This window comes from Epinephelus moara, chromosome 19, assembly GCF_006386435.1.
Source record: "Epinephelus moara isolate mb chromosome 19, YSFRI_EMoa_1.0, whole genome shotgun sequence".
NCBI lineage: Eukaryota > Metazoa > Chordata > Actinopteri > Perciformes > Serranidae > Epinephelus > Epinephelus moara.
The window spans coordinates 6,701,777-6,716,085 of record NC_065524.1 but is presented as its reverse complement, the minus strand read 5'-3'; the positions used below and the strand labels follow the sequence as shown (position 1 = coordinate 6,716,085).

Below are 14,309 nucleotides of genomic sequence, written 5' to 3'. Positions count from 1 at the left end.
CCCCCCCCAGGAGGAATATTGACATGTCCTTGGAATTAAGTAAATCTGGCATGGGGCTGGACATTTCTGTAAAGTTTGATGAGTTTTCTCCCTTGGGAAGTATGACTTCCTCGGAAGAAAGAAAGAAAGAATTCCTAGGAATACAATAGTGTCCTGGCAGCTTAGCTGCCCGGACCCTAATAAAATCCTTTAATTAACCCAGACTGAGGAGTGTGTGGTTGCGCATATCAGGTCTGCTTTCATTTCAGGCATAACAGGTGGTGGAGGAGACACAGACACACCATCTGTGTCGGAGCCGGACAATGATAAAACTTTAATAACCCATAGGCTACTAGTATTTAAATAATTACAGAGTTGCAGGTTTATTTATTTATTTTTAATAATGTTTTAGTGATAAATGATATAAACTTGCTTTGGTTTGTCAGTGTTTAAAAACAAAAAAAAGAAAGTTTTCACATAAATTAGGTCGGGGCACAAGCGGTGTTCATTCTTTGATCAGCCAGGAGCCAGTCCCACAGAGCCAGGCAGCTTCCAGCTGTGATAGAAAGCATCCATGTGGCGGCTATACATTTTTAAGTGATTAATATGCGGCTGCAAATACTTAGATGCCAGTCAGAATACAGTCTAATAACAAATTCTCCATCTCAGCCAGATTTATTCCTGCACCAAGCCTCCGCTCACATCCACATTGATAAATGCCAAGCTTTGCGTGTAAATGACTGCACGCTCATTTTTCTGTCATATGTTTGTTTCATAAATGAGAGCCACAATGAGGCATTGATGATTAACAGCACCAGCTTAAACAGTGCTTTACAGACGTTTGGCCAAATGTGTGCTGTATATAGCTGAGTACTGAAGTCGGACTGAATAAGAGTCTCAAAGCTCTCCAGGACCACATCACAAAGATTCCTCTCCTGATGACATCACCAGTGCCTACTTGCAATCAGAAGACACTAAGCCCTCAAGGACAGCCAAAACTCTTCATTCCACAAAGCATTCAGAGCAGTCAAAAGGACTGTGGAGTCCATTTTCAAGGAAGATGAAAACAAAACAGAGGAAAATGCATACCACTGTCTTGTTCTAGGACTACTTGAAGACACTCCCTCTTTGTTAGGTGTTTTGCTGAGTGATTTGGCCAGGTGTGCTTCAGATGCACCTTCAAAAGTGACAGCATAGAGTGCTTACCCCAGGCAAACAAACTGCGATGCGGTGAACTGATTTGGAATTGTGAAGAACCAAATCCTTCAAAATGAATATTTTCTGCGGCCTGGAGTTTTCATTCAGAAGCTCCATGCCTCTCTGGGAGCATGCTACAATGAGCACAGTCTTTAACATGTTCTTACAGTGGAAAAATGGCCATTGAGGGCAAGGGGGTGACATGCTGGAGCACTCTGAGGAGCAAAGATGAGTGTAAGCCCTGATCAAAGAAAAACCAAATACTCTGACCCTTCCCAGAGCTTTCCAACTTAAACTGCAGTGAAGAGAAGAGAACAACGAGCCAGAGGGCCAAGGTATGTGTCACACAAAAAAATTAAACTAATTTGTGATGTATACTGTGATTTAAACAGCAAGCAATACCAGGAGTAGGCAAAAACCAGAAAAATTGAAGCAAGACAAATTCCAAAAACTATTACAAATATCACCACCGATATCACAGATGTCGCACTCAATGCTGGAGGGCAATGAACACACTAGGATAAGCCAATGTGTCAGCGAGCAGGGGAAACAGAGGAGTATATATGCAGAGTAAGCAGAGGGTAAAATCAGGGGGCAGGTGAGTAAAGAGGGTAATCAGGGAGGCGACCAACACACAAGGGCAGGACCCAAATGTTTATCACAGGAGAGGCTATTATTTAAAAGCTGATCACAAAAAAAGGAGAGGCTATTATTTGAGGATAAAATGTTAAAGAGACTTGCATATTTATAGCACCTTTCTAGTCATCTGATCCCTCAAAGTGCTTTACACTACATGTCACATTCACCCATTCACACACATGTTTATACAATGGCTAAATTTACAAAAAATTTCCATTATTATTCTGAATATGACAGTGTTCTGAATTTGATGTGGATCATGTAAACAGCAAATTCTGTTTACATATTCCGAATTAGGGTTTTTTTTTTCCTCAATGCAGCATTTTCTGATTAAGACGTGGAATATTCTGGTATTATTCAGTTTTAATGAATATTCTTAGGGCATGTATACAGCACATTTTGAATATGCGTCTTAACTGGGGTTTTTACTGCAGTTTGCGACACACAGCCTCTTGTCTGCTTACAGATGACCAATGAAGATGTTGTACACAAACCAGATAACCAGCTGTTTGTAAGGCTGGTGTAGGGATGCATGCCCCAAAGAAAAGCCCACATTTCTGGTTGGAAGGAGAAACACACCTAATTTTAAACAATATGAAAGACTTGGATATCAATAGGTTTTGGATATGTCCAAAAAACATATTATGAGACAAAACACATCAGCTTAGACATTCACATGCACACACACATGCACTCTCACACGCATGCACGAACGCACGCATGCACAAACTTTCCTTTTATTCCTAATTATCTTTTGTTTGGCTGTGCTTCATGCACCTTGACTGCCTCAAATGATGTTCCACCTTCAAGGTTCAAGGTTCAGTTTATTGTCATTCAAACATGTTAAAAACATGAGGGAACAATATTTGTTACCCAGGTCCAGCAGTGTACAGAATAAATAACATTTTAAGATAGACCTATAATAAAAGATTGAATGGCCTAAAAGCCTATAATAAATAGAACACATAGTTAAAAAAAACAAGCAGCATATTAAAGTGTGTAATAGTGCATCAATAGCCGCATGCAGTCACAGCAGGCAAAGAACAAAGACATGAGGTGACTCACTACATTGATCCTTCATACATGGGAAAGGGTAGGTATTTTAAGACTGCAGCAATTTTCTTTTACAGTCTGTGTTTGTAAATTTTCTCTCTTGTGCCCAGGGATTGGAGAAAAAAAACTTGGCAAAGTGCCGACTTATGGAGGAAGAGTGTAGTAAATCACCTTTACAGGTCGGCATCACACTCAGCATCAGGGGAGGATGTTGTGACCAAGTGGAGTTCTGTAGCCAACCACATCCAGAATGTCCACACCGAGGACAATGCACTTTATCCCAACTGTCTACACCGGCCTCTGGTATGTGAGCAGGCATGTCAGAGGCTCAAGCCAAGTAAGTGCAGCAGTACACTAACCAATACATAATCATAAGTCCCTCTAGGATGTTGCAATTGCAACAATTAACGCAAATTCAGCCAATCCCTGTGAACTTTGTGCTACCTTACAATTTTGTCCAATCACCTTGACGTTACATCAAATTTGACTATTTAAAATGGATTAAAAAAAAATTCCTTGTAGAGCTGCGTGCAGCGTTTCGATTCACTCAGCCTCTCTCTCTCTCTCTGTTTATTATGAGACTACTGCTGCAGCTGATCGCTGTCGATCAGCTGTTGATGCTGTTGATGCCCCCCTCCCATCACAAATATATTCTTATTCTGGGAAGAACACTGAATGCTCATAATAGTAGACTCTGAAATTAAGACAGCATCTCAACTATTTTTGCAATTTTCACTTGCCTCCACAAACGCCCTATAAAACATTGCAACATGCATCGCAATTTAATCAATTATATGATTAAATGAGCCATGATTTTTGATTCAAACACACCTCAGCATATTTTTACAACTTCATGGTAAATCTGTTGGTCCTTTTTACTGAGTGGTTCCGGATCTTCCCAGGGCCGTTGTGTTGCAGTGGAGCAGTGGAGGGTTGAGGATCTTTGAGACTGCTGGCAGGTCAGCAGCTGGGATGGAGGTCTGAAAAGTGGGAACACATTTCACCACCTCCAGTCTGCTGCCTCTTCTGGGGAAGGGTGGCCGTAGGAGCTGAGTGCTAGTGCTTACAACATACTTTTATAATCTCACAAGAGAAAAATGTGAACTTAATAGTAAAGTTACTGTCATGCAAAAACAGAGCACCAGCACTCACAGATAAATTTACTTCTTTAGTGTGGGCAAAAGGAACAGAAACTGACACATTGCAGCTACAAAGTCTTCATCAGCGTGATAATAAAGCAAGAATGGCAAATTATATGAATAGGTGAGGCTCAAATAACAATCAGGTCAGAGGATACATAATTGCATAATAGGATCCATCTGTGAATGAATGAGCCGCCCAGCAATGGCCTCTCCCAAGTAAGAGGAGTGTCCACAACAATCAGAAACAAGGGACAGAGGCTGATATGATCATGTGGTTAAGAACAGTTTGGATAAAGTAAAAAAAAAAAAAAACCTCTCTAAGAGGGACTCAAAAATTGTGTTGGCTCCTATTTTTTTCCTTGTTATCCAATGATATCAAGAGGTGTGTTACCAAACACTGGCATGTTTTATTCAGTGACCCTTTAGTGGTCCACTAAGACACCTTAGTTAGAGCTGACTGTTCAATATCTCCTCATCATTTTTGGTCTCACCCACCAGATGGTAATCCGTCCATCTGTCTATCCATTTATCTGTCTATCCGTCCTATTCTTGTGAACACGATATCTCAAAAACACCTTGAGGGAGCTTCCTCAAATTTGGCACAGCCGTCCACTTGGACTCAACACTGGACTAATTAAAATTTGTTGGTCAAAGGTCAAGGTCACTGTAACCTTGAATCTGTCTCATTCTTGCAAACAGAATGTCTTAAGAGGGCCTTGAGGGAGATTCTTCAAATTTGGCACAAATGTCCACTTGGACTCAAAATGAACTGATATGAATTGGTGGTTGAAGGTCAAAGGTCAAGGTCACCGTGACCTCACAAAAGCTGTTTTGGGCCATAACTCTGGTTCGCTGAGACATACAACCATGAAGCAGTAATTCTAGTTTTTGACATTTTTTTAATGTTCTTTTTAATTATTCAAACTATTTGGATTAATAGAGTCATGGATAGTTTTAAGCATTACATCTTGATTCCTCAATCATTCTGATTGTTATAGACACTCCCACTTGGTAAAAGCCACTGCTGGGCGGTTCATTCATTCACAGATGGACTATTATACAATTACATATTCTCTGTCCTGATTGTTGTTTGAACCTGTTCATATAATTTGCCACTCCTTCTGGTTTTACTACTGATGATGGCTTTGTAGCTGAAACGTGTCTGTTTCTGTTTCTTTTGCCCACGTTATATAAGTAAATATTTGTGAGTACTTGTGTTCTGTTTTGGATCTTCGCCACAACTTTGCACCTACTGTTTAACATTTTGGAGTTGTGCACACTGCTTTTTTTCACCAAATTACTGCAATGTAAATGAGCCCAATAAACAACAGGCCTGTACAGTATACTCTGAACCCAAACATTCAGTATTCACAGTATAGTCTGCCTTTGTGTTTTTCATATTATAAAGCTGTCTAATTTTGTAGTTACTAAGGATTACATTGAGAACAGTGTGGGACTGATAGTAAAGATTTTCTCTTTCCATAATATGAAAATCAAATGTCTGACATGGTTGTCCCTTTAGCATGGACAGCATGGCCTGCATGCAGATATTCTCTTTCCTCTGCAGTTAATCAAGGTCTTGGAGGTGGATCAGCACATCACACTGCTACAATACACGCTCATGTTGGAATAAGCCTTTACGAGTACAGCCAATGCAACACACAACAGTGAATAATGTAAATTCCATGTCACAATTTTATGAGAAAAAAATGGAACTGTCCTCTAGAAAAAGACGTTACTGCTCATGAGCATGTAGGCCTAATAGTCTTGTAAACCATGCTGTTTTTTGACCTTAAAATTGTCCCATAAAAGAGTCAGGTTAACCTGTCGAAGTGGCCCCAGGACAAAAATGTTCTACTTGGCCCTTTTTGACCCTCTCTCCTGACACACTCTGTGCACTATGTACAGTTTTTCTGTGCTAAAAATATTACCTGGCCCCAGATTTGCAGTGGTGACCTGGATATATATTTTATATAGGGATATACAACATTTAATCACAAAGTTGATATAATGACAGTCTTGAAATTTTTACACAGAGGCCTTCTTCAGGACATCGAGGTCAGGATAAAGCATACAGTCATACGTGGTGAAACTGTGATGTGTATTGTGACAGCACCACAGCCCCCCTCCCTTTTTAAATACTCTATTATCATTAATAATACCGTTATTTTTAGTTGCTTTTGTTTGCGTATTATTTAATTATTGGTGTTTTCTTTCTTTGAATTAACTTTACCAACATAGCTGGTGGTAGGGTGATGGGATGTAGGATCTTGTTTAAATGTCCATTGCTGTATATTTGTTCACTAAATGACTTGTTTGATCTTTTGTGTCTGCTTGTCTGTTTTAAGATGATTACAAATCAGAAATAAAATGTGACAGATAAATAAATCAGTGATGAAAATATTGATAGCTACACTGCTAGAAGACTAAAACCTGAACGTCTTACGATATAATGTGATCATGGGCAAATTATGAGACAAGGGGCTCCTGGGCACGGATATGTAAAGGGCAACACCACGTCTTCTACGCAAGAACAGGAGACACAGACTCTGTGGTAGTTTTGCGATCATTTTTAGGCTTAAGGCATGTTTTTGTTGGTTTGTGTCTGTGGTCATTTTGTGTCTTTTTGTAGTTGTTTGTGCCTTACTGAGGTAATTTTGTGTCTTTTTTTGGTAGTTTTTTTGTCTTTGTACTTGTGTCTCTTTGTGGTTGTCCTGCCTGTTTTTGTAACTATTTTGTGTTTCTTTACAGTTTCTATGCATCTCTTTGTGTGTGTGTGTGTGTGTGTGTGTGTGTGTTTTTGTAAGTCTCTTAGTGGTCATTTTGAGTCTCTTCCTTGTCTGTGAGTGTTAATTTGAGAGACATTTTGCAAGCGAAGACCAGAGAGCCCCCCGATACTTTGAGCCCCTAGACTTGTACCCATGAGGCTTGTTTGTCCACAAATGCAATCCAGGAAAAAAAACACTGGGCTTCATCTGTAGCTGACTACAACTACTAATATTTGACTGGTACTTAAAGGCCTATGAAAGAACAATTAAATTGGAAGGTAGACTTGCCATCTTCAGCAGCTTACAATCCACAGTGTACTCTTCTACAGCCATGCAATCTCCCTGGATGCGAGGGATAACTGTGCCAAAAGACTCATTTTGGAGGATTGGACGTCAGCCTCTCCCAGACATGGATGGCTGACATGATTTCAGTCATACAGAAGTCAGAACCTATGTTCTTAAAAAAAACGACTTGATAAAAAAATTATCTGCAATGTGGGACCCATTTCTTGCTTTTCTATAAGAGGAAAGGGAAAGACGAGTCACTCACCCAGCTAATTTCTTATGGCCCTTGCTTGAGATCTAATGTAAAGCACTCTTAACAGGCGCAATTGTATACAACTATTGCGCATGAGAAAAATAAACATTTAAACCTTTGTCAGGCTGTTTGTTGTTTGTTGAGTTGTTGTTGTTGTTGTTGTTATTATTATTATTATTACTATTATTAATACTATTATTATTTTGCTGTAGGCTACTTATTATGTATTTATCCGTTGTTCTCGTTTGCACTTGGAGTTATCGCGGGAAGTGGCAGAGAGATACGCTAGCTCCGTTTACCTATCGTGTAACTGACAGAAAGCCCAGCCTGGAGTTCCTCAGCGCTGATGGTGAATAGCCACTGCTGCGGTAACGGGCGGAGGAGAACAAGCCGCAGAAGGAGTCAGCAGTGGCAGAGGAGTGATAGTTCGGAGTTAGTCTTATAGAATTAGCAGTATTACGTGTATCATCTGATCCTTACAAACCCCAGAAGGAAAGGGAAGGGAAAAATAAGGAAAGATGGCGGCCGCGGCCTCGCCGGGCTCCGGCTCGTCCACCTCTTCTGACTGGATTGTACTGAGAGACGGTTGCCTGCGTTGCGACGAGGAGGGCCTGCGAAGCCTTTCCTACCACCCGGCCCTTAACGCTATCTTGGCCGTTACCAGCCGCGGCAGTATCAAAGTAATTGACGGCACTTCGGGGGCCATTCTCCAGGCTTCAGCGTTGCACGGTAAGCAGTGGAGTCCTCTGTCAAGCCCTGACACGAACAGTTTCAGTTTTGGGAAACCAACCACTGATTGTCAACAGACACCAAACACGACAAGGGCTGAGTTCTAACAGTTAACCTCAGCTAGCTAACGTTAGCTCTTGCTAGCAGTTGTCCCGGGGCCTAACGCTAGTTAAATTATTTGGCAAACAGGATTCGTTCAGCCTGCTCTGCGTTTGCTTGTGCACCGTCTTCGGGTGTTGATCTGTTTGTAGTCGAATTTAAGCTAGTACTTATTGAGCACAAGTGTTTGTTACTGTTTACCACAGTATCAACATGCCATATCCACCATGCGAGCTAATAGCTAACTGGTTAACTTAGTACAGCGCTAGTTAGCCGGGCAACCTTCTCTGTCAATTTCTGTCATTCCAGTGGTCAGTCACGAAATGTCTTTCGAATTACTGTTTATACATGGGGCACCTAAAGTAACAAACCTTAGTTACTATTACCTAGTTAAATGCAGAACTGTGTGGTAATATGAAATACTGTGATAACGTTAGCCACCAAGCTAGCTAGCGGCACTTTAGCTGCTTAACTTTACAGGCTGTCGTGTGTACTGTCAGTCATTTGGAAGCATTGGTGTGATGCCGAAAGTAAACTGTCTTGATGCTGCAGAGTAAAAGGGGCCATATTTGCTTGCTGTGCTAACTTAGCTAATTCAGTCAATAACAGTTGTCTTCTTGGTCTTGCATTGCTGCACAGAACGTCCAGTCACAATGATCAATTAGGACATTGCATACAAAGTTCCCAAAGACTTAGAAATTACTTTCCCAGGTAGTGCTTAACATTCACCTGGTAGCTACAACGTCGATCACTGTCCTCTGCGGAAATACATGTACACACCTGGTTTGTGTCCTATATACAGTGGTCTGTTGTCAGCATTTGTTTACATTTTAAACTGTGTTAATCTGCTGATGGATGTCAGTATATCTGGAAGAGCTTTCACTCTGACTTTTAGCTGTAAACAAAAGTAATAGTTTTAGCATAAAGAAAGGCAAAACAGTTCTTTATATACACCTGTCAGCATAAAGAACGTTCACTGTGATTTCAAGTGATGAAGGGGGAATAGACCATGGCACCCTCAGCATGTACTTATTTTTTTGTTAAGAATGCCATTGACTATAAACAGTATTACTACACACACGCAGTCAGTTACATAAATACTTACCAATTACAAAACTGTGTTATTTTTCACTTACCATTGTTTAAAAGATTACAGCCCATTTAATGATGTTTCAATGACCTTAAAGGTCCAGTGTGCAGGATTTAGGGGGATGTAATGGCAAAAAAGGAATATAATAAGTATGTTTTCTTTAGTGTATAATCACCTGGAAATAAGAGTTGCTGTGTTTTCCTCACCCTAGAATGAGCTGTTTATATCTACATAGGGAACGGGTCCTCGTTCATGGAGATGGCCTTGTTGCATCAGCATGCTTCTACAGTAGCCCAGAATGGAGAAACCAAACACTGGCTCCAGATAGGGCCATTTGCGTTTTCGCTTTGGCCAACGTAGTTAGAAGCCCATCTGGAACAAGCAGTACCGGAGTTACACTGGTTTGTAACGTGAAGCTGCTTAATTCAAGGCTTTTACTGGTTTAAATCACCGGGTCAGTTTGTTTAGGAGAGGAAGAAATCTCTAAGCATAATTTGGCTCCTGGTAAAAACCTCCTGAACGTCCGGATCAGAAAAAGGTGAGGACACATTAAGTTATAAGAGAAAAGGGCTAAATGCACAATAGCATATGTTGGGCAAGCGGCCCGTCTCTGACATTTCAAACAGCATCAGAGAAACACTCATTTGTAACATGAAACTGCTTTATCAATTGTGTTTACTCATTTAAATCACCAGGTCTGTTTTGTTTTGGAGAGGGAGAGACCTCTGTGGATAATTTGGCTCCTGGTAAAAACCTCCTGAACAATCGAGGAAATTCTAGCCAGGATTAGAAGTTCTAGCTGGTTGTGATTTGCAAATCATCAGGCCACTAAATCCCCCTAAATCTTACACACCTCACCTTTTAACAAAAAAAAAAAAAAAAAAAAAAGACTTTTTGGGGAAGTAGGAAAAACAGTCTTGACAGTCACCTTCATCATCCACTCAGGCTGTCATGTTTTATAGGAAAGTTTATGCTGCAAATATGGGCAGCACTGTGGAAGTTTGTGTGCTTTCCCATGTCAGCATGTGTTTTTCTCAGGGTTTTCCACCTGCCTCTGTGAATGTGAGCATAAATGGTTGTCTCTGTGTGTGTGTGTGCTGTAGCCCTGTAATCTCTAGGCAACCAGTCCAGGGTACACCCCACTTCTCGCTTAATGCCAGTTGGGATCAACCCCCCTGCGACTAACCCTAGCCCAGATAATGGATGGATTATGCCACAAATAGCTAATATCAACAAATTATTGCTCCCATTAAGCTGTTTATGTTCATAGTGTACATTAAAGTGATACTGTACATACCTTTTGAAAGTGAAAGGGAGATATTAAACAAATGGGCTTGCAAACTCACTCAGCTGTTGGATCTTAAGTTTACTTTCAGTTTACTTTAATCGTAGTTTGTTTTCAGCGGAGGCTGCTGGTTTTCAAGTCAGGGCTGTTGTTGTGTCTGTCAACATCAGATGTCTGTCTATTGTGGTTTAGCCCAGTTGGACCATCTCTGGATGGATGGTTATGCCATATCCAGATTTGTTTCAACACTTGCTTTGGGAAAAATAGCGGCAAGCAGTGACATTGCTTTCTATACGGTCCACTGTTATGGGCTTCACTGAGGATGATAAAACTAAAGATAGGATGGAAAAAGCCTGACACAATGTTTGGATTGTTCCCATTTTTTTTATTTACAAGGTATACATTTTTCCTGTGAAACACCAACATTATCATCAAAGCCATCTTGGCATGTTTACTCCTTACTGCATTTCTGCTACGCCCACTAAGTTCATGTTCCAAAATAACCCAACAGATGGAAATCTGTCAAACAGTGAAAGTTTGCTGTCAGATGAATGTGACTGCTGCATCTCCTCTACTAACCATGCTCACAAAGCAGAGCAACTAATACAGTAAGTCAGTATACCTCTCAGTCCCACGACACTAAAGTGTGGAAAAGAGTAATTGAATATTACCGTACGGAGAAAGGAAGAAATTTATAATTTCACTGACAGTTTGTATGTGTATTTATGTATGTGTAACCTGCTCCATATGATAATTTTAGGATAAGCACAAAACTACAATTGTTTTGCTTTCGTTGTGTTGTACTGTGTACTCGTGTGAATTGACCAAGGACTTGGTACTGATGTTAAGATGCTGACTAATTTGGATGTCATACGTTTCAGTATCATAAGGATAACCCTAGTATACATATCCTCTATCACTGACCTCAATCCAGCTGAGTGTCTTTAAACCAGCTTCTTGAATGTAAAGATGGCTCCACACTGAGTGTATATTTTGATGATTTATGTAATGTTTCCTCTGTTTGATGATAATCTTTACAGCATTTGCAAGCATGATTGGAGACATGGTTTCTCTTACAAACTCACAGTTTACTGAAAATTACTTAATGGTGATAGGCAGTGTGACAGTTTCTGTGGTTCCCAGGGCCATAGCTACCACCAAGGATACAGAGGTCATGTTGTCAGTATGTATTTTTGGCTGAACATGTGGGGGTTTCGAGTCCCTGAAGTGCAGTTTACCTCTTCTAAGACAACTTACTCTCTACACAAGAGTACAATTTTTTGCTGATCCTGGAAAACCGATCATTTATAAGGTTATCTCAGCCTACCAATACCAGCGTATTTTATTGTAATATTGAAGTTGCACTTTTATAATTAGTGCACCAATTCTACCATAACTGTGATATTTGGTGCAGATGCAGACATTAGCACCTGTGCTTATACTTTGTCACTAAACACTTGACCTTTTCTATACATATAAGCATAAGTTACTGCAGCTGTAATGTAACAAACATGTCACATTCATTTTGGTGTAGCTTTGTAAAACAAATGTATTCCCACATTGTAGCTGTTGCCTCCAAGTGAAAAGAAATTGTTGTGGATATCAAGAAGGAGAGATCTACTCCATTAATCATTCTCAGGGCTCGACAGTGCGAGCGTTTCACTCGCATTTGCGACTAAAAATAGGTGTGTGCGAACTGTAAAAAATATTTAGGGGCACATGTGCGCATAAAAAAACTCAGCCGAAGAAGCCTGTATTTTTGTCAATAAAAAAATATGATAATCTAACCGCAAATGTTGGAGGAACTCCAGCCGCCTTCCGTCTTCCCCGTGTGACACGGTTATGGGCGGTTTTCCAAGCCACTGTCGGCACAGTGAATATCGTGCGCGACGCCAAGGGTAGCGGTGCCGCTTTGTCAGGCGTTGCTGCCCTCTCCATAGACAAACAATGAGACAGCCAGCGCAAAGCGGTTTTACAGCTGGTCATGTGTAGAGGCCTTTAGGGACCGTTCACCACGGTACCGCTGCTGGGCAGGGTGGGACTAAAGCCCTTTTCACACAGAGCGCGCAAAGCGCAGACCTCTGCCGCCGAGCTGAGCGGCGCGCACGGCCAGACTGCGCTCGAATTGAATTTTTTTAAATTTCACCGCAACGCCCTGTGACGACACCTCGGCGCCGCGCGTCCAATAGCAGAGAAGAGCCTCAAGTAGACCCGAAAGTGGTCACCATGGAGCTGTAGCTCCTGAACGAGCCTGTACTCCCCCAAATCCTGTCCTCTGCGCTCTACCCCGCGGTGGGCGCCGTGAAAGCTCTGTGTGAAAGAGGCTTAAGTCCTGCAGAGTTTCAGAGGACCTGGAGAATGTTTTAGGATAGTAATAACATTATGTAAGATAATCATATTGCAAAGATAATATATATATATAAGATAATAACATTAAAGACAAAATTAAATTGCAATACTTTTTCAAAACTTGATGATTTTACCTTTTTGTACATTTTGTATACAAATTCATTAAATAATTTTGCTTGTAAATGTCTATTTGCATCACGTTTATTACGGAAAACACATTATTTGATCAATTTACATTGTGCCCCTAAAGTTCTTTGTGTGCTCCTTACTTTTTCAACTTAGGAGCACATGTGCTCCCTGGGAAAAAAGCTAGCGTCAAGCCCTGATTCTTATATTAGTTTCATCTGTTCATTGACCAGTAATTGTCACATTTAAACATATGAGGTTCTAACAAATTATTAGATGAGATTTAGGGTTGGGCAATATTGAAATGCACCTACTAACGATATTGCTTTTAGAAGAACAATGATACATAAAATTGTTGTCTAAAAAATATGCCGAAGAGAGAGACACACACACAGATATATCTTTGAACACATATGCTACAATACCCATAAGAGGCTATAAGGTGGCTACAATGTGTAGGCAGTAGGGACTATTTTACACAAGGACATGCTGAGATTAATAAATCATATTACTTAACTTGTGAGGTTATTTTTATTCAGTAACATTTTTAACTTGCCTTATACAGTCTTGCCACCACTGACTGTCATGTTTATGTTTTGTTGCCTTTGTGGAAGCCCCGATGATTGAGGGTTCATTACTCACTGTGGTAGGAGTTATGGTCTGGCTGCTCTTTTGGATGGTGAGTTTTTAGGTGGGAGCCAAGATTTGTGGTCTTGGAATCTTTAGTCCAGACTTGTTTATGTTTACTGTTCCCCTTTTTTTGGTTGAGTGTTCAGTTTGGTTTAAAACCAAAAAATTGCCAAAAAGGAGCCTTTACATTCTTTTGCTAACTAGTGTGGACATCTTTCCTTCTGGTGTTAGGGCTACATGGGTAATTACGTACAGTGTCTGACGAATGCTATCATGTTGTATTTTCTATTATATGATATGTTACAACAATGTGGCGAATCTTAGAGAAAGCAAGAGAAATATTAAATATAATGTAGCAAAACGTTTATAGGAGGACTTTAATATCTCCCTGTTATTGTTACCAGATGGTTCTGGTGGTCCATGGCAGAGTCCTGCACGGTTCCATTTTTGAAAACCCTCACCTGCCCATATTCAAAGCTCAGATCAGACCAGTTATCAGTCATTAAACACACCCAGGCTAAAGTCACTCACATTAAGCTGGGTTCTCTGTTCTAAATAAATCCAGCGGAGAAAAAGTCTCTTTCACTGGCTGCGTTCGATGACGGGATGTAGGGCTTGGCGATATGGACAAAAATGCATATCTCGGTATTTCCAGGCTGACTGGCGATACATGATATATATCTCT

At 40.6% G+C, this 14,309-nt stretch overlaps 1 protein-coding gene across 8 annotated transcripts in view; it reads left to right on the top strand.

Moving 5' to 3' along the window:
* The first annotated feature begins 7,603 nt into the window (after positions 1-7,603).
* Positions 7,604-14,309, top strand: part of birc6 (baculoviral IAP repeat containing 6) — a 151,910-nt gene continuing 145,204 nt past the window's right edge. For 7 of the 8 annotated variants that reach the window (XM_050072003.1, XM_050072009.1, XM_050072007.1 and 4 more), the window contains exon 1: positions 7,605-8,045. In XM_050072003.1, coding sequence (XP_049927960.1) covers positions 7,835-8,045 — 211 coding nt within the window. In that variant the 5' untranslated portion in view covers positions 7,605-7,834. Of the gene's footprint in view, positions 8,046-14,309 lie in introns of all 8 variants that reach the window. The other variant, XM_050072004.1, reaches the window with a different exon arrangement.